The 21,488-nt window shown below is 41.1% G+C and overlaps 2 protein-coding genes across 3 annotated transcripts in view; one reads left to right on the forward strand and one right to left on the reverse strand.

Moving 5' to 3' along the window:
- Window positions 1-12,339, forward strand: part of RFC5 (replication factor C subunit 5) — a 46,148-nt gene extending 33,809 nt beyond the window's left edge. Inside the window, exons 10-11 of the mRNA XM_089677219.1 lie at window positions 10,146-10,200; window positions 11,727-12,339. Coding sequence (XP_089533345.1) covers window positions 10,146-10,200; window positions 11,727-11,823 — 152 coding nt within the window. The 3' untranslated portion in view covers window positions 11,824-12,339. The remainder of the gene's footprint in view (window positions 1-10,145; window positions 10,201-11,726) is intronic.
- A 4,785-nt stretch (window positions 12,340-17,124) lies between these two features.
- WSB2 (WD repeat and SOCS box containing 2) overlaps window positions 17,125-21,488 on the reverse strand; it is a 53,797-nt gene continuing 49,433 nt past the window's right edge. The window contains exon 10 of one of the 2 annotated variants that reach the window (XM_089677233.1): window positions 17,125-20,598. In XM_089677233.1, the coding sequence (XP_089533359.1) occupies window positions 20,433-20,598 (166 nt within the window). In that variant the 3' untranslated portion in view covers window positions 17,125-20,432. Of the gene's footprint in view, window positions 20,599-20,772; window positions 21,017-21,488 lie in introns of those variants that run through there. The other variant, XM_089677242.1, reaches the window with a different exon arrangement.

Below are 21,488 nucleotides of genomic sequence, written 5' to 3' on the forward strand. Positions count from 1 at the left end.
TATATACTTATAATTCTGTAGTACTGTGTGTGAAGCTGCTTGGTGTTTTGTTGGTCTATTAATTTTAACATTGGATTTGCCAAGGTGAGTTGTTTGTTCTCCCTGGAGTCAAATGAATGACGTCTGTGTATTTCTCTTGGGTCTAACTGGTGTAAAAAGCATACCAGATATCCTTGTTGTGCTGTGCTGGAGAGGGGGAATGCACAGTGGGACTGGGTCCTAAGTCAAGTACCATCTGTTTACATGCATTTTGGTTATTTTCTCCCAACTCAGAATGGTTCCCACAGCAACTGATTTGGTATCTGCCTTTTATAGCTGTGGATACTATGTCACCCACAAGGGGGAGCTCTAACTCTGCATCCAAGCTGATGACTGGATGTATTTGTAGTATTGGATAAATTGTATGCTTCTGTTTCTGTTGTTTTGTTGTTGCCATGTTCTACTTCATCAGAATACGATGATTTTAAATCTTAAGGGCCCATAACACACATTTGGGTTGTAGGTTTTGAATAGTTACACAATAGCTGTTGCTGATTGTTTTTGCATGCATCTTCTATCACACAGTGGTTATAGGTAATAGTGTCAAGTGGTCCATTTACAGAATTTGTATCTTTTATCTGGAATCATTTTGACCTTACTTGCACTATGTGCATTTACTTACTATGTGAATTTTGAGAACTCCAGTATACTTTTATCTAGATCTGACTGCTTATTGTCCTGTGAAGAACCTTTTTGGTTTCCAGGGGCCCAAACTCTACACTTCTCTCCCCTATAACTCTGTTCTTGAATCAGAGATGGAACCTCGAAACCTCTGAGGATGAAATGGAGAAAAGGGGTGGGGACACGCAGTTTATTTTTTTTATTCTCTCTGCATTTTATAAGCTATGGCTTCTTGACAACTCATCTCCACTGTCAACACACAGATTGAACTAGTCTTTCCCTAGTAGCACCTATTCTCCCCAGCTGAAACAAGCCTTTATGGGCTGGAAGAGTTTGGAAAAATAAAAAAAGGCTATCTTAATTGTAAAGTACAAGACACTGAGATATTCATAGACTCTGGGTTACATCTATGCCCAAATTAAAGGTGCATTATATGGGAATTGGACGTTTCTTGAAAGAATATTCATTCATCCTTTTTGCTGAAATTATTTTTTTCTATGGAAAATGTTTAAGAATTGGGCTGGTCTGGTAGTAGACTTTACCGTTTCAGTTCTCAAACATCTTACAGGTCCTGTTGTGGATGATCCCTCTTTTTAAAGATTCAGTTTTTTTGGCATTTTGAAGTTCTCTTAAAGGCCTCATTTGCACTTGCAGTTCCAGCCCCACTGCCAGCCATTGCTGCCCTGTCTGCCTGACTATTGCTAATTGTATAAAAGAAATGCATAGACACTGACAACTTGTATTTGAAGATAGTATTCTCTTAGAACAATTTCAGTTGGTGCCCTCAGTCTTTGTTTTGTGTGAATGCTCTTGAATAGGGGTGTCAGACTCCATTTCATCGTAAGCCGTATCAGCATTATGGTTGCCCTCGAAGGGCTGGTCGCACCTGGAAGACTAGATGTGCAGAGCACCTCACCCCCCCCATAAATCTGATGTCAAGACCTTAAACCCCCCTGATCCCCTCACCACCACCAGATGTCAAGAGTTCCCTACCCTCCCTGATATAAGTGCACCCCCTTTACCTTGTGCTGCTGTCTGGAAGAAGCTGGGGGCGGAGCTAGGAAGCAGAAAGTACAGGGTCTAAAGGAGGACCAGAGGGATGCTGCTGAATGAGGAGACCAGAGGAGGTGGAGAAAAGAGGGTGCCACAGCTGCACAGGAAGACGCAGGATCTGTCCGAGCAGTTCTGCCCTCCTTTCTACTGCTGGCTGAGACAAGGTGGTGGCGGAGATGAGCGGGGTGCCACAGGAGAGGTGCGAGGGCCACATGAAATGACATGACGGTTGACAAGTGCTCTAGAGAGAGTACTTTGCTGGGTCTGTAGTCTTTGTGCACATGCAAAGGATTTTGGGGTTAAAGGTTTTGTCTGCTGAATCTGCTTATAAGAGGCTTTTATTTTATTATTTTTAGCACATGCTGGTAAACACCTGTTTTGATAAATTCATGAAGGAAGTCACTGTGGGAAAGGTGCTCTTACCTCATAGGAAAAATACTAAGTGTCCTACATCCACGGCAACTACCTCTGCTCAGTGAAAGGGGTCTTTTTACTCTTCCCAGGTATAAACCGCTAAAGGTTTAGTACTTTTGTCGCAAGCCCTGATCCCCTGCATCAACCAAGCTTACCCAGATGCCTCCTCACAATGAAGTGACGCTCCAGCTCCTTGGAGTGGGAAGACATCTATTGGCATTTGTGGTAGTCTGGATTTGAGACTTTCAGGACCTCTAGGTTCAGTCTGTCATTTCTAAGGGATATAAACTTGAATTTCTATATTTGCCCCTTTGTCACTTCCAGCCTCCAATCTCCCGGTATAAGCTCAAAAATGAGCAGATTTACTGGCCTATGGTTACAAGGGGTGATGGTACCAGTTCCTTCACAAGAAAGGGTCAAAGGTTTTTATTCAAACCTATGCAAAGTCCTAAAACCGAGTGTGGGCATCGGTCCCATTCTATTTGTGTACCAAAATTCCAGATGGAATCGGCAAGATCAATCATTGCTTCTCCTGAACAAGGGGAATTTGTGGCATCAGTAGACTTACAAGATGCCTATCTATTCCCATCTTCCCCCACAACAGCAATTTCTACGTTTTGCTGTGGCAGACCAGCACTTCCAATTAGAGGCACGACCCAGGGCTCTACAAATTCTAGGTCGCCTTGGCATCTAGGAATTGCATCCTGGCACCTGGGCTTTTGTTAGCCCATTTAGCCTGGCTTCACACTTGTGCGGGCAGTGGTGTGGGGGGTAGGGGGCAGCCATTACTCCCTCCTATTCTTTCCCAGGCCTCCTCGCTCGCTTCCCTCCAGGGTGACTCAAACCACTTCTCTGTTGTCTGGGCTTCCAGCTGCCCACCTCCAGCTCATGATACTCTGCCTTTGCTGCCAACCCATTGGCTGCCACAACTGTCCCTACGTGGATTGTCATGGCGAAACGGCATGTTGGGGCAGGGTTCCATCATGGTGTGTGACTGGGAAGCTGGCTGTGTAAGGGTTTAAGTAGAGCAGAGCCTGGCCATGTACAGTGCCGTATAGCGGCCTCGGTTAGCTTCTTTCTGTGCGGTTGCATGGTGTACGCCGCCCATGTGTCCACTCTGTCCTCGCGTAGCTCTCGGAGTGTCAGGGAGGCCAGGGACATGAAGGTTGTCAAGATCGCCGCCACCAACATGCGACAATCCCACTATCGCAACGTCTAATATGTCATGATCGCAGCGTCAGACCCCATACCTTCTCACCAAACTCGTGACTGAAGGACTAGCCAATCTAAAACCGCGATGTGACGTGCGTAACAATACCACACCCAGCTGCACCCGGCACTATGATTTTCCAGCTAATGGATACAGATCGACGTGCCAGCAGCCTGGATCGATTGTTACTGGGTCAGGTTAGTTAGGCAATTAACCATTCACACTGCCACCACCTTTTTATTCAGAGAAAGAGGAAACTCGACGTTCAGCTATAACACTATAATGGTTGATATAATCGACTGCATAACCCGGTCATAATACAGGCCTGTTATACAGAGGGTTAAAATCAGGGTGGATTTGATTTAAATCAAACTGATTTAAATCACGATTTAAATCACTAGTCAGTAAGGCTTGATTTAAATCATAGTTTTCTACATAAAGACTAATTCTTGCTGGTATAACTTTAATATGCAAGTAGATGAAGATTTTTAGAATAACTTTTCATATTCGTTTTTTTTTATCCCCAGTTTAATAGGTTAATCATTCATATTTGGACAACTTTTCTGTTGTACTTAGGAAGGAGAAAAATAATCATTACCTTAATAATAACAATTTAAATAGATTTATTCAACTGAAACAATAACATTACAGCATATGTTATTTGATTAAACAAACATCCATGTTTGTTAACTAATTTGGCTAAACAAAATATATATATTTTAAGAAACTTAGACTGTCAGCCCCTTCCTCCTCACACTTAGTTTCACTTTCTTCTTGTGCAGATCTATTCCACTCCAAACAATCAGAAAAATAATGTTTCTATTCTATTCACTGAACTTCTTGAAACTTCGCACTGAAGGGGTTGATTCTGAATTCATAGGTTTGTAGAAGTTAGGATTAAGGTCTTTTTCTTAACTCTGTTCATGTTATAACATTTTTGCTGTGAAGAAGAGGCATGTGATCTCCGCTGAGTCAAATTCAGTTTTGAGAACTGCAAAAGTAAACCAAGCATCTGTGATAATATCTTGTAGGCAGAGAAACTGCCCAATAATCTTACAAAAACCTCTAGAAGAGCATGACATTGTGAATGGATTAATGGCATTTATTTACCAAAAAAATTAAACATATACAGCCTTATTCTACATAATTAAAAAACTAATCTTTATTTCATGATGGAATAACCTTTTGGATGGTAATATATTTTCCTCAAAAAGCATTTTATTTTAAAAAAAATCCGATTTTAAATAAAAAAAAATCTGATTTTAAATAAAAAAAATCCGATTTTTAAATAAAAAAAATCGATTTTAAATAAAAAAAATCCGATTTTAAATAAAAAAAATCCGATTTTAAATAAAAAAAATCCGATTTTAAATAAAAAAAATCCGATTTTAAATAAAAAAAATCCGATTTTAAATAAAACAAATCCGATTTTAAATAAAACAAATCCGATTTTTATTTTTTTTAAAAAATCATTGATTTTTATACACACTGGTTAAAACAAACAGTAGCGTCTCTTTAAAGGCAGGGATTTGTAAATTTCCATTAAGAGCTATAGAAACAGTTCAACACTTTCAGAAAGAGAGATTTATTACTAAAAGGGGAAAAAACAGGTGCAATAAAAAATTTTATGTTATGGGAGCATTCACAACTCTGTCTAGTGGATCTGGTCCTCAGTGGATTTGAAATCCCACATCAACATTTTGGAACTGAGAGCCATCAGATTAGCTCTACAGCACAGGACCCCCCTTTTCAAGGTCGCTCAGGTTACAGTCAGACAGTGCCACAGCAGTGGCCTACATAAGCCATTAGGGGGCGCCAGAAGTCAAGGTGCCCTTAGAGAAACAAATTTGATCCTCTGAGTGGAAATTCCCATTTCAACTCTGCCTTCCACCCACATTCCTGGTGTGGATAGTTGTCAGGTGTATTTTGTAAGTCATCAACCCATAGACCCATGGTCTCTGTACCCCAAGATCTTCCAGCTCTGTCAATGGTGGAGGAAACCAGATGAGGACATCCCTGGTCTTCATGGTTAACAAACTGCAAAAACTTGTAGCAAGGACAAGGGATTCTCTAGTATTTACAGTAGATGCCCAGGTGATTCCTTGGAAACTCCATTTAGGCTAATCTATGCCTTCCCTCCAATAAAGATCCTCCCTCAGCTGCTGTGCAAAATAGAGGTAGAAAAGGGTTCCAGTGATCCTTTGGCCCAGAAGGATAAGGTACAGAAGTGTACTCAGACTCCTCTTGCATGACATTCGACCTCTTGGCAAGATTTACTATTTCAATACCCACTATTCCACCGTGCTTCTTAGTCACGGTCTTTAACAACATGGTTGTTGAGACCCTGGTCTTGAAGGATAAGGTTATATTTGATTCAGTCATTCCCATCTTACTCAGAGCAATAGTCTGTTTGTATTTTGGTCTTTCTTCAGTCTGTTCTTGGATACCATTTGGCCCTGCATACCCTTAAAGGCCAGGTTTCTGCCTTATCCATCCTTTCCAGAAACCTCTTGCTTCACAGTCTTTGAAGTGATTGTAAAATCTGAATTTGTTTTTTTTTTTAAATAAAAAAAAAACATATTTGCTTGGTCTGTTCAATGATTTTGCACAGAGCAGCCCCAAACTTCCTCTTCTGGGGTCCCTTGCTGGCACTTCTGGCTTCTCCTCTTTTCTGTGTGCCACCATAGCAAGTCGCTTCCTATTGCAGTGCTAGTGCATGCTCACTCCCTAGATGCACACAGCACAGCTCAGTCCTGCTCCCCAGTCCTCCTCAGTGTTTTGACAGCAGCAGCCAGGCACAGTGTTGGATCCCTATCAAGCTCAGGGAAGGGTTTGGAGAAGGAAGGGAAATAGGTTTTTTTTTTTTAAACATTTAATGCAGGGTTTTGCCTCCATCTCACAGTTCTCTCCATCCCCCTGCCAGTGGTTGTGTACCCAGGCTCAGGTAAGAGTTGGAGAACCTGGGAACTACGGGAGGAGGGGGGCACCGTGCTGCCAGCTCTGTGAAAGTGATTGGCAGCTCTGGAGCTGCCACATCACTTTCAAGCCAGTGGGCGGCTAAACAAAATCCACACAAGCTGACTGCTACTGCAGGCATCAGCTTGTGAATAAAAGGTTCATTCTTTGGAGAGCTGAACTGGTTAACGAAGACTTTTCTCTGTACTCCAGAGAACCCCACCCCTGTAGCCAATTGAAGGTATACTTTTGGGAGACATCACATGTAAGATTGCCTTCTTAGGGGCCGGTTTGTATTTTAGGTGGGTTTCTGGCACAGGGACAAGGTGGTCTTGAAATAAAGACCTTCTTTTCACCTCAATTAGGATTTTGCCTTGCCTTTTCTCTGTTCTGCTTCAAAATACATCAGGGAGATTTTCCTACGCTGCTTAGATGTCGTCAAGACTGTTGAGGTGTACTTGGCAGCCATAGATTCTATCTGCATGGCAGAGTCTGTTTTTATCTACAAGCTCTGGCATAGGACATCCTGCTCTCCTGCTCCTCCATTGCCAGGTGGGTCAGACAACTTCTTTTCAGGGCTTTATGCTCTGAATTCCACCTTTCGCTATCAGAGGTTATTCTACCAGATCTGTTATTCTCTTTCCAGCATCAAGCATCTGTATCCCAGATTTGCATAGCTGTCACCTAGTCCTCTGCTTGCACATATTTTACCAGGTGGATGTTTAGGCCTCGCTGAGCTTTGGCCACAAAGTTCTTCAAGCTGTCATCTGAGTTTTTTTGCTTTTTTGGGGGAGTTTATTGACCCTTGTTTTCTTCTGGGCCTGTTGACAGTTTGTTTGCTTCGTTGACGCCCACCCCTTACTGGTTTTGGACATCCCATGATCTATGGCAGCCTTTTTTCAACCAGGGTGACTTTAGGTTTCTTCAGGGGCACTTTGGATAAAAGCCTAAAAATTGCTCATTGTATACAAGTCAGCGGGTGGATCAAGCCTGCCTTTTAGTTACACAAAGGCACAGGTTTTCATTGTGCACCATTACAAACTTCTAGCTGCCAGTGTCCTAACAATCAATGGTGTCATCGGTTGATAAGTAGGACGTTTGGCACCTGCATAGCATCCTTGTTTGCCCCTTCCTTACCTCAGCACTGGGTTCATATTAGCTGAGTGAGGGAGAAGAGAAACATTGGAATACTAATCAGTGTAAAGGTGCTCTTGCTTTGGAAGAATAAATCACCTCTAACGTTGGGTGTCCTACCTGTGTGGATGTTGCTGCGTTATGTAGAACTACTAGTTTAGTTTTTTACATTTTAGAATGGGGTGCCTCAAGAATTGTCCATAATGTAAAAGGATGCCTTGACAGAAAAAAGGTAGACAAACACTGGTCTAGGAATACAAGCCTGTGTCCTGTACTGCTGCTTATTGCTTGCTGGAAAAAAAAAAACCTGGAGTCTCACACAGTGAATGGGGTTTTATGAGCATGCATTGAGGCTAGCCCTAGCAAAGATAAGGAATTTCCAGGTAAGTCCAAATTCCATTTTTATATCTGCTTTATTTTGGAGACCTTTAATAACCAGAACAGTATAACACCATCAAAATAGCCCTTTTTGTATCAAGTAGACCCTCCCAAGATCTAATTTTTTTTTTTTTGCTTCAATATTTTAGCAACGAAGAAACATGCTTGTATTCTGGGGGTTAAAACATGGTGGTTCACTAGATGCTGCATGTATAAGTACACAGAGGGAGGTGAAGGGGTAATGTACAGGTCATGTACATTGGGAGGATAGAGATGAATTTGCAGATGTGGACAACCAGGGAGGTGAAGGGTTCATATACAAGTCATAGAGGATGGAGAATACATGCAGAGGAGAGGTGAAAGGGTAAAAAAAAAAATGATTCTACAACCCCCCTGCTGTTTGTCGATATTCAACATCAGGCAGCAGTATACCAGCCAAAACTGAATGATTCCACCAGAGATCAGTTGTACTTTGATTTGGAAATGGAATCACTTATTGCACTGCTGCCCATTTTCCTCTGTGTTCGGGGATCTATTGTGCCATTTCACACCAAGCAAATGATCCTATTGTACTTGTTGGGTTTTTCCCTTCTATTATGTTGGGGAGAATTCCATAAGAGTAAGTAAGAACTATGGCATCGACAGCTTCTCACTAAAATTCCCAAAAGTGGTAAAAATCCAGGTGGTATCTTAACCCATCAGACCTATAACTGCAATATTTGGTTGACTCATCCTTTAAACTAACACTTTATTTTTCTAGATAAAGTAAGAAAAGTTTAAAAGCTCTGTCAGGTATTTATTGCTCTCTGTATTGGGTAGGTGAGGTCATACTACTGTTCCTGAGGTATAGATGAGAATTAAAAGTTAGGCTGCTTTCACACTGGAGTTTTTGAAGCATTTGTGTTTTAAAAAAAAAAAAAAAGCACCTGAAAAGCTCAAAAATGCTTCCCTATGTGTGTTTTTACACTGAAAGGCTTTTCGGTGTGAAAACTCCTGCTTGCAGTATTTTTGGGGCATGTTTGGGGAGTTAAAAAAAAAACAAAAAACCGCCTCTTCCTATTTGAAATAAATAGAAAATACCTGAAAAGCGCCTCAAAGGAGTGTTTTTGGTGCAGTTTTTAAGCCGTGTCCTTTTAAAAAATGCTGCAAAAGTGTGGTAACAACACCTTTGCGTTTTTGTTGTGTTTTTTTGGTGGATCAGTGTGAAAGTAGCCTAAGGGGGCCAGTCACACAGCATCACAATGCAGTAAACCTTGTTAGTGTGATGCGGTGCCATTTATTCTGAGCAGCACAGCCGTGTTCCTTCTCGACACGCTTGCATTTTAGTCCAGCTTGCAGCAGAGCTTGATTTTTGATAAGTCGTTCATTGGGCAATCTATTTAAATGAATAAGCTGCCTTAATGGGCATTAATGCACTGCAGCAGGCCATGCTGGTGTGTGCAGCCACTAAATTTCCCACAAATTAGGGAAAAACACACCTGTGACGGGAGTCACTTTGGGTGGGGGGCCCATGGAACCCAGCTCACTATGGAGAGGTGGGGAGACCCGTCTCAGCTCCCCATATCCCTCTTATGTGTAAATCACCCTGTGCCTGTTAGGGGTACAGTGTGATCTGTCCTAATATTGGGGTGGGGGGTTGTTGGTTGTTTTTGTGGCTGCATCCTATTGTTTGGGAGCAAAATATTATGGGATGTTTGTGTATTAGCTTAGTGGGGGGGGGGGGGGTGTCCAGCAGCCCTCCCTCCTGATGGGACTGTCTGCTGGTGTGAAGTTTGAATACCTGTGTGTCTCTTGTTACTAAATGTAGATTGCCCCACCGTGTGTCATTATGCAGGGAGGGGAGACTGTCCCCTGAGTGTATGTATCTTGTATCTGTGTTCAAATAAACTAGTCTACCTCCTGGTTTACTTCAAGGCTGGTGTCGTCTAGTCTTGTATGGTTGGCTGTGGTGTCTGTTGTTGGTGTTCGGACAGGGAAGCGGATTCTAAAGGAAGTACTCAAGCGCAGTCTGGGTCGGTTCCGTTACAACACCCGTAACTCGTATCATCGTTGGGAGATTTAAACTCTGTTCTAGTTCAGGTAACAACTTTGACAACCGATTTCTCCTCACCTCCTGGCCTGGTGATAATGGTTGAGAGAAAGTATACAGTAAATGGCAAGTCAGACAGCAAAAAATAAAAAATTGAGAGGTTCTAACCCTAACTAGAAAACACTTCGGCTGGACATGCACTTTATTTTGTAGAAAGTAGCTGGGTCCAAACAGATTTGATCTGCTGAATATCCTTTTTTGCTTGTTTCTATTCAAAGTGTATTTAACATTCTTTTTCTTTCTTTCATACAGTGGATTTTCCACCATCTGTTCGTATTCATTTGTTGACAAAGATGGCAGATATAGAGTGAGTTATTATATATTTAAAAATGTATCTAAACTTAAGAAAACAAATTGATACTGTTGCATCTTACTGGTTCTTAGATGTGGTGGCTGCTCAAATTTTCTTTTTTTCCTTTTTTTTAACCTGGTGATCCTGGCTTTACCTAAATCACTTCCTGTTCATGGGTGACAACTGTACAGAGCAGCTGTGTCATTATAGGACAAGGGAGTATTAGGATTACATAACACCTCCTTCAGTTCTCCATAACAGGGGGAAGTGTTTTGTTGTCCTCTAACATAGCAGCAAACAATGCTAACTGATAACCTCCTGTAGTCTCTGACTCTGGACTATTATCAGCTAACAAGACTTAAAGGATCAGTTCACTTTAAATAAATACATATTTTTTTGCAGTAAAATGCCTGTAAAGCATTGCACCAGCGATCAACAGATGCCTGGTGCTATGCAGTCTCCATCAGGCTGTCAGTTTGATCTGTGTACTCATACAAGCAGACAGTTTAACACTGACATGAAGACTGGATTGACTACCACAGCACCGTGGTAGTTCATTGAGAATTACCAAGCCGACAATTGCAAAGGATTCGGGACTTGTAGTTCATTCACAGAACTCTATGAATGATGTGGGCGGAGTCCCTCTACTGTGTTTTGATTTGAGAGACACCACACTTGATGTGGAATGATTTGGTTAAAAGAGAAGTTCACCTTATGGACAAAAATAATTGCACATTTTTTTTTGCAGGTAAAAAAATGTGCATTTTTGGCCAAAGGAGCCTAGAAAGCATTGCATCAGCAATCAGTAGCTTGCTGGTGCCATGCAGGTCTGCTGAAGACCTGTCAGTATATCTGCTTGCCGTATGGGATGTATGAGCAAGCAGATATTCTGACAGGAAGCTTCAATAAACTAGCGCCGTGGTAGTTCATTGAAAACTACAAGCCCATAGCCGCTAAGGCTGTCGGGAATTGCAGTTCATTCACAGAAGTCCATGAATGAAAGGCGTGGCCATGTGGGTGGAGCCCCGCACAGCTGCACTGTTTTCAAATCTGACAATACAGGAAGAAGTCTCCCCATACTGTTCGAGGGAGGGGGGAGGCGGTCGAGTGGGCATGGCTGCAGCAATGGGAACATGTTACATGGTCCACCCTAAAAGCGGGTGGACCATGTAACATGTTCCCAAAGGTACACTTATTCTTTACGTTTGTTGTGCCCATGATCTGTTCTATGTAAGCAGTCCTTTCAGGTATGGGCAAAATAACAACAGGGTTTCTTTGAGAAAGAAGTCCAGTTTAATCGTTGTGGACCTCTGAAAATGGCATAAATCTCTCTTCCATGTGATCCTATTAGAAACCCTTGCATTATCTGCTGTTGAGATTCTGTTAGAAACCCTTGCATTATCTGCTGTGGAGATTCTGTTAGAAACCCTTGCATTATCTGCTGTTGAGATTCTGTTAGAAACCCTTGCATTATCTGCTGTTGAGATTCTGTTTGGGCATGATACATAGATAATACTAAAATAACCTTTATTTTTTGATAGATACAGGCTGGCTTCTGGGACCAGTGAGAAGATACAGCTCAGCTCCTTAATAGCTGCATTCCAAGTCACTCGAGATTTGATTGTAGCTGAAGCTTAGAGTGGGAAGTAGCAACTTGATGATGTGGTCAAGGTTACTCAAGGACAGAACAAGAAGTATTTCTCACAATTGTGCATACATAGCGGAGAAACACTGTGTTTAAAGAACATCAGAGACTGAGTTTTGGAGATGCCAAAACATTTACTTTCACACAGGAGTGTGAATGTTAGGGGTTTTTTAATTTTTTTTTGCAAAGAACAAAGTTACTTCTATTGTAACGCTTTTTCAATATGCAGTGACCTAAATAAATTACTTAACTTTCCTTCATGCCCAGAACATGGACTTACATTTACGCCAAAATGTACAAGGTTTGTATTGTTACTGCTGAAAGGAATAAAAACAAAAATTTATTTTTTTTTCCATCTTCATATTACATTTCAGTGCAGTTTTTATTGCATGTTAATTGCATCCTGCTCTCCTATAAAATGTACAATTTTGAAAGGGATGGGGAGGAATTCACAGCAACTTGTCACTTTTTTCTCAGCAACACAGCTCAATAAAAACACTGGTCTTTTATGTACAGCTTTCAAAGTCTTCTAATTGGAGAACTAGAATCAAGAGAATCTATGGATAGTAGCACTGCCAGATGCCCAAATCCCAAGCAGAGGAAATCTGGTTTACTATTTATTGCTATTGCTTTATCTTCTCTGTGGGTCTTCTATGAAATGTGGCCTATCAGTTCAGTGAGAAAAGTGTAATCTGTACATATGCACCAAAACTGCCTCCATACTAATTTTTGCATGGGCTGCATTCAAGTTTTATCCTTTCATTTCTAGGGGGTCATCCAAAACCTACAAGACACAACCATATTTTTAAGCTTTTGTATGAACTGGTTTTAACCACTTCCCTGCCGCCCTATAGCACAAACACTTCTACAGGATGGCAGGGCTGCGCTAAATCACGTGTGTACATACGTGATTTTGTATTTCTGGGTAGATGGCATGTGCGCCCTACCTGCGCTGCCACTGGTGGCTACAGCTGTCAATCACCAGGTACCAGCCAGAGATTCCCTGCTGGCACCAACTATCACTGATGAGGGTGAGGTCTGTATGTAAACCATACAGATCTCTCCTGTCAGCTCCAGCACACTGCTTTCTATTGCTCTGCATAGCAGAGCAAAACAACATGCCTCCTTAGTACAGCACACAGTTAACCCTTTGCCCTAGATGTTAGTCCCTTCCTGCCCAGTGTCAGTGCTTTTTATCAGCACTGATCACTGTATTAGTGTCAATGGGGATGTCAGTGACAGTCCATTCCCCCCCAGTGTCAGAATGCATGCTGCAGTGCCCCTATAAGTAGCTGATCACTGCAATTACTAGTATAAAAATAAAATTCCAGTATAGATGCTGCCATTTGTAGATGCTATAACTTTCATGTAAACCAATTAATATACACATATTGGGATTTTTTTTTTTTTTTTTTTTTTTTTTTATTAGCAAAGACATGTAGCAGAATACATTTTGGCCTAAATTTATAATGAAATGTTTGGGGTATTTTTTTATTGGATAAGTTTTATAGCAAAAAGGCAAACTTTATTTAAATAAATACTATTTTGAAAAAAAACCCGCAGAGACTATCAAATACCACCAAAGAAACTTTGTGGGTAAAAAAAAAAGACAAATTTAATTTGGGTGCAGTGTTGCATGACTGTTCAATTGTCAGTTAAAGTAACGCAGCGCTGTATCGCAAAAAAAAAAAATGGTCTGGTCAGGAAGGGAGGTAAAATCCTCTGAAGGGCAAGTGGTTAATTAACAATATTTAGTGTTACTAAAAGTCTGTATATGCAATAAAGCATGCTTGTTATACTCACTGTGGAACCTAAGGGGTTAATCATCCACATTGTGTAAAAAGGATGTTTGATCCTGTCTTCTTTGAACATCTTACTGTCCCCAATCCATCTGCTGATAGTAGAGAGCTCTAGGAGTCACTGCACATGCTCAATTTAGTGTGTATTGGTAGAGAGGTCCCTCCTCCTTTGTGAGGGTGAATGTTAAGTGATTGCACAGGGTAAGCTAGCACTCTCCAGCCAGAGGGTCAGGGGTTACAGCCTCTTAGGACAGTAAGCAGAATGAAAATTCCTACAAGCTTTAACCAGTGCTTAGCAGGACACTGATAGAAATCACAAGACTGCTCTAAACTGCTGCTGAGAAAAGGTATTTAGTAGTTTTATATTTACTGAAATAATTGCAGTTCTGTGGGAGACCAGATATAGTGAATGGAGGGTCCTGGGTTTAGAAACACTTTAACCATTTGCATAACAAAATTATTTTCACACTATTTTGTTTTTAGCATACATAGGGCCTTTTTTTTTTTATAATTAAAATGGTTTAGGATGCAAGCTGAGCTTTCAACCACAAATGCTAGTTGTATATCAGGGCATCCTGGCTTTTGGAGTCCTACAGGAACACTCATTATTTGTCATTGTAGAGGAGGCACCTCCAGGGCCATAGGTTTATGGCTGTGCTATATAGCTATCACTGACATGGTGAAACAGTCAGTGGCAACACCTATCTAGTTACAATTTATACTGAAGGTCTGTGCACACTCTACACACAGAATTAATTATGGCAAACACAGCTTCCCAGTGCCCTGATAAACAAAGGACTACCTCCTAGGATTTTTTTTCCCATTCCTGGAGGGTCCAGAAAAGAGCATTTAAAGAGGTAAGCCATAGGTTTTTTTTTTTTTTTTTATTATGCTATGTGAATGGAGATGAGTAAATATAAAATACACTGTCCCAGTTTGGTTGTAAAAGTGAAAATACACTAAGATTTAGATCATGAAGAGTCCACCAAGGATCAGATAAGGTCTGAGTACCATGTCTGCCTGAACCAGTTTTGTGAGTCACCAGCATACCCTGTCCTGCAGCAGGTGGGGAAGGCCTTTCCCACAGCGTTACCAGAGCATCCCATGCAAAGCCTAAAGAATTTCTGGAGCAAAAATTAAGTGTGTTGAACTTGAAAGCCAGGGGCTCTGCGTCTGGTACCCTCCACCTGTAGCAGAGGTCTTGTGTAAAAGTATGAATTGAAGATCCGTTAGCAATGCTACAAATGTAAGCATGATGATGAATAGCCCAGGAAGCACTGACCCTCCTTGCAAAAATAAACGGTCACTAGAGTAGTGGAACTTTAAGCTTGAGAAATTAGCTGAAAAATCCACTGAAATATGGAAGAGCCACAAGTTGCATCACCCTTTCTTGGGCCTTCAGGAAACAAAGTGGGAACCCAACGGCTGAAGAGCAGCTGTCGACTTCCCACAGCATCTAAAGCTTAGGAGAAAAAGATGACAAAACCAATGTCCTGGCTTAGACACAAAAATAGCTACTGAGGCTGTAGAACCACCTTAACACAGTGTGGCCCCAGGAACTGTTCCTTATGGGAAAAAGCTGCCAATTCCAAAATTTTGTGAGCCAAAGTAATGGCAAACAAAAAAATTAACCTTCTGAGTCCAAAGGCCTAAAAAAAACCATCATGGATGGGTTCTCAAGGAGATTTCTACAGTACAGAAAGCACCAAGCTGAGGTCTCATGGAGTCGACCAATTCCTGAATAGTGGAACAATATCCATGAAACCTTGTACCGTAGCACACATGTCTAGGATGCAATACCATGATATACTTGCGAGCCTGAAAGCCTCCTCACCCCAAGCAAAATAAGAGTTCCAGGTTCTGTGGAAAATATTCCTTAAAACCATTCTCCAATCCTTCAGAAGGATAGGAATACCCTGATCCAGAGAATACTGTGTCTCAAGATTCTGGCTGCTACAGCCTAAGACACTGGCACGGTCATTCATCTAGGAGAGTGTTTGGAATTAGGAGGTTACAGAACTTTCCAAATGTGTTTCCCACCAACATGATAAACCATACTACCCCAACTGTAGTTTTATTTCTGTACTTTCTCCCTTTTTTAATTTCATGCCAAATTTATGTATGTTCTTTAGTTTAAGAATTATTTACCTTTGTACATGTATCTATGCCTGGTACATCGGGGGATATTAAATTATAAAATGAATTAGTGGCTTCTTGTACTAAATTAAGAATACTAGAGAGACTACTGCCTTGTGTCTGTGTGCTGAATTATAAATTTACTGTTAACCCCTTCCCGCCACCACCTCCTCCTGGCTGTTTAGGAGGATCTGAATGCTTGGAAGCAGAGGTGGGCATTCCAATCATGTCACCACTGATTGATGGTCACATGATCGGAAATCTCCCAATCACAAGTATGCTTGGGAGCTTTCCAGTACCCATTCATCATTGTGCTGGGAGCAGCAGCACAGTAAAGAGTTCACCTAGGGCCACATATATGCAGCTGCTCTGTGTTAAAGCCCACCCGCAGGAAGGCCGTATATATGCACAGGTCGGTGGGAAGTGGTTAGTCTATGAGATTGTAGTCTTTTGGTTGCAAGCTCAAGTTCTCCTTAATTGCAGCATTTGCTTAGTGTTGGTCTTTGGAAGTGGTGTGGGCAGTGGGAAAAGTCATTATACTAAGATTCTAGCTTGCAGGATAACTTAGGTGGTCTCGGAAGTGTGCAGGAATTTCTAGGCTTCTCCACAAACTTTAAGAATGTGCTAGATTGTACCTACCTGTGATCAGCCAGCTAGATTTGGGTAAAAATCTTCACCAGTGGCAGCACAGGTGGCTTTATCTTCTCAGAATAAGCTCCCCCCACCAACAAAGGTCCATGTCCCAGTCAAGGAGTCACCATGGGCTTGCATCATATCTTTGAAGTTGAAGACCATGCTCTCTCTATGGACTCCAGGATTTCAGGGTGAGTACAAAAGTTCATTTTACTTGTTAATGAGGTTGATATCACAGTGATGGGTCAATACTATTCCTGAAGAGGTGGACAAAGCAAGCAATCATAGTGCTTGCTATTTGCATATTTGTGGGACCAACAGCTAGCTTTGGAAAGCTTACCAGATGTCTAGACATCCAAAAGATGTCCTGTCTATACAAAAGATGATTGAGTTGATCTTTTGCCACAGGTTCAGGGTGTGCATAGATAAACTGATGTTAGATGTCTAGTGTAGCTGCCCTGCTTAATAGAGGTGTTTGAGGTCCTTGAATATGTAGTCCAACATTTCATATTTCTGATATGTGCTTGCTGTACTTGTATGGAAAAAGGACCCTGTTCTTTGTATGGCTTCCTTTTGTGTGAAATCCCTTGTAATCCTACCAGTCTCTCTGCTTTCCTATTATAAACTGACCACACTAAGCAGGAGAAAACAGCATGGTCAGTTCTCTGCTCTCCTCCAATGATCAGACTTCTGCTGCCACACTGTACAAAAACAACAAAACAGCCATCAATTATAAGGCATTTTATTTCATTACATCGCCACATTCTGATCATACAAAGCAGAACACGATCCCTGTTTGTGTCACCTGATGTACTGCAACACCAGAAGATTTTTACTTTTAGTGTACAAATTTTTTTTGCAAAAATACAATGTACCATTTTGCAATGCACCCATGCTTATTTATAGTGCACAATATGAGGTAAAATATCACATTGGAAGGATGATAAAATTGTTATTCAATAGTGAATCGAACGTTTGCAACTAACCAAAGGTCAGTGTTTACAGTTTAAAATTCCAAAAGTATGTTTAATGGAGAGTAAATAAATAAATACAAGTTTATAATCACACTTTTCAATGGTGTAGTTAGCATTAGGTTTGTCAGCCTGGCGGTTACAACATTCTACCAAGGCACATACATGTGTTAACACAAATACAGAGGAACTTTTCTGTGCACATAGAACACAAAAAATAAAACCCCAATTACTGTAAGGATATAATTTCATTGTTACACTAGGCACTACTAAATTGAGAAAAAAAAAAGTATTTATAAAAGGAATGTCATCAGAGCAAATCATTTTGGTAATAGATTCAAGCAAGTTTGAAGGAAAAGTGTGGTTTCATCCAAAAGAGCAGGGCTGCAAATATCTGAAAGTGACCCAGTACTCAATAACCTGTTGTGCTGCCAGCCTGTGCTCAATGCCACTTCCATATACCCAGAGCCAGCACTTATAGGAATGGGGGGGCATCTGGAAAAGCCTCCTGGATGGATGGAACACAAAGCTATCTACTTGAGCACAGGGTTTACATATTTATTTTACCCTTAAATATTGGGGGGGAATTTACTAAAACTGGGGCATGCATAATCTGATGCAGCACTGCATAGAAACAATCCGTTTCCAGGTTTTGTTGGCACGGCTCAATCGAACAAGCTGAAGTCAGAAGCCTAGTGACTACCCTGCAGAGCTGCACCAGATTCGGAGTGCTCCAGTTTTAGTACTTTTGGATGCAACTACACTTATTGCTAAAGGGGTTTAACTTTTTTCTTTCCTATAAAAAGTGGCCTCCTTATCCCATTACTTCCTTGGTCCTTTCCATTAACCCCACTGTGTGCAGCAGGAGGTCACTTGCACGTGAAATGAAGCAATAAAACAAACAGGTACAATATTAATCTCAGAACCAATCCATTATGGCTCTTCTGACTGTGCTTGATGTGGACAATGGAAGTCTACCCCAATTAACTTTCATTTTTCAGTTCAGCTACAGTACTTTAAAAATGAAACCTCTTACTAACCTCCTGAAAATGCTAGTTTTCTTGGCTATTAAAGCCACAGGTTTAAAAGGTTAGTTCACTTTTTCAGGTACCCCCACCCCAATGGTCCCCGCTGTATTCACCTCTGTGGGTGATGTGCTATCAGTGCCTATGCAGCCGGTGCAGTGGTCTAGGGATTTGAAATCCAAGCTCTTCTTTCTGCAGGGCATCCAAGATGGATCAGAGCACTGCTATGTGCTGGCGATGACCATTCAGAATAATAATGATCCATCCGGGATGCACTGCAAAAAAGAAGAATGAGAAGAGCTTGAATTTTAAATCCCCAGACCACTGCTTCAGCTGAGTGGTGGGCGCTGACAGCTCATCATCCATGGCAGTATGTAAAGCGGAGACCAGAGGGGTGGGGAGGATATATGGTGTTAAAGCACCTTTTAATTTTTTTCTGAAAAATTTAATTTGCTCTTGCAAGCAAGTATGAACATTAGAAGTTCTGACTTTCCTGATCTGCATAGTGTTTGTGAGTCAGTGACTCAAAGTACTGAAGCCATTTATTCAAAATAATACCAGCAACTAGCAATTTCAAGAGGCCAGCACTAGGAACTTCTACATTTCTCACAGTACAGGCTTCCTTTGTGTGGTTTTTTTTTTTCTTTCAATAATGCATGCATACTTGCAAAACTGTCTTGTGGCTTTTACCTGCAGTTTGCCTGCTTGCTGGGACCTGAAATCTTTATGACATAATAAATAAATGACATAATCTGGAGCTGCGTGTGTGTATATATATATATATATATATATATATATATATATATAAATAAATCAGGGACTCTACTGGCTGATGCTGTTCAGGGTCGGCATGTCAATATCAACAATGTGTAGCCGATGGACCATGTGCAGAATAACTGAAGGCACTGTGGAAGCAGTGGGCAGTGCTCACCGATTACACATTACTAGTGTGAACATCAAAAGCAGCCACTGCATGAATGACTCATGTGGCACATGCACACAATGACTAAAAGCATCAGTGGGTGGAGGCCCTGAGCAGCAAAGTGCATTCTAGCACGTGGATATACATGGGGTGAGCGCCAGCAAGATCCTACATAAAACCATACACCTATGTGCATGAGCGCTAAGGAGCAAAGCAAATAACTGCACAGAACAAAAGTGATTGGCAGCTGTATTTAGTAAAACAATTGGCTTGTAAAAGTGGCAGAAGAGAGGGAGATTGGGGCGAGCATAGAACAACCCCTGGTAACAGGTCCAGTTCCTGGGGGAAAAAAAAATAAAAATAGTTACTATAGAGAATTTCCTGTGAGGAAAAGATTACAACATCACTTCCCTCTGAGAAGAGAACTGCCTTCATCACCTCTCAGTAATGCTGAGGAAGAAAGGCAAGATGGCATACAAATAATATGAAATATGGATACTGCAATATGTATTTACAAGTATGCATGCATCATTTTTTAGCCTGCAATTTCAGAGTGTTTACATAAAAAAAAGAAATCTGCTTTAAATGGGAAGAGCATGTCCTGTGTCACCTAAACGTCACCCTCTCCACAGTACTGTAGCAATTACAAGTTACATACATTAGCTGGGTTTGTACAATTACCACCACAAAATTTTGATTTCCACTTGAGTCATTGTGTGTTTTTTGTTTTTCTACACTGCAAAATGTATGTTTTGGCTAAACATAGATGGAAAAAGTTCACAAGCAGACATTCTGCTCTAGATGCGGTCTACTTTCCTTTAGTGAAGATATATTTTAACGGCTATTTGAATATATCTAATGAAGTAAAGAGAACGGGATGCTTTTTTCTCTGTCCTGTGCCTTACAAGATGAAAACATTCTTATAGAAGAGAGCTGCAAAGTCAAACCTGGTCTTCAGCTCAGGAACCATCCCATTTGCAAATGCTTTTTGCCTCAGCCTTCATACAAGTGACCTGTGCTGACCAAGTTTATTTCCTATAAGCTGCAGCGATCGTGCGAGTTTCAGATTCTAGAATGAGGTCCACTGCCTCAATATTCCTCGTTACTGTAAGAAGACTAATAGTTAGTCCTGTAGGTAAGAAAATCCTTCATTTTTCCAGGAACTGGCAAAGCAAGGACCTGATAGGTGGTTAGGAAACAACGCAGTGCTTTGCGACACAAGTGCCTAAGTGAAGACAGGACTCGAGGGGACGTCCAGAACTGCACTTGTCCATCTCGATTTCTGAAATACAGAAGATGACACAATGTATACCTCTACTCAATTGTAGATCAATTGCAGGTAAAATTTCATGACATTCACTTATAATTTCACAGATTACCTCTTGTGTACCATAAAAATATTTATGTCTGTGATTTAATGCTGAGCGCCAGGCAAACAAAAAAAGACAACAAATAATGCTGCTCCAGATTTATTAATGTATCAATCTTTCTTAAAATACAATCAGTGTGTGTATCTGAATTTGACTCGTAATCACTCCCTTTCAAATACTATACATCAGAGCCCAGACTGGGAGAAGCAGATAAAGGAGCCAATCACTTGTGCTGCAGTGCAAGCAGCATACTGATATGAGGAGAAAGCAGAGTGATGGGAAGATGAGCTCATCAGTCTGCTACTATTCCTTGCACTGTTCAGTCACATGCTGGGGAAAGAGAGAAGAGTTACTGAACTGCAACACAGAAAAATGTTATCTTCCATGTCAGAGTTGTGCTGTATGGCAAAGCGGAATAAATCTCAGAACAAGATCGAAAGAAATACAAATCTTTTGGTAGGTAAAACAGCTCTCATACATGTATTTTATCTGTGCACTGAGCTGGTTGCCTGGAGCTCATGTTTACAAGCTTGCAAGATAATATTCTTTGAGAAAGCAATACAGATTTGCATCACCATTGGAATTTAGTTTCATTCTTCATTTCTCAGGAATTCCCAAACATGGCGGCTCCCACAATATTTAAACCCCAACCTTGCTTCAATGTATAGTTCTGTCATACACACCTACAACTGCAAAATGCAATAAAGTTCTCTCTCTCTCACTCAGACCCTAAAGCTTTGGAACACACCTACATCTGCAATTTGCTGGCTGTAATGCAGCCCCCACCAAATGAAGCTTTAAT

This window comes from Staurois parvus, unplaced genomic scaffold (assembly GCF_062004578.1).
Source record: "Staurois parvus isolate SC_StPar_1 unplaced genomic scaffold, SC_StPar_1.0 ptg000014l, whole genome shotgun sequence".
Taxonomy (NCBI): domain Eukaryota; kingdom Metazoa; phylum Chordata; class Amphibia; order Anura; family Ranidae; genus Staurois; species Staurois parvus.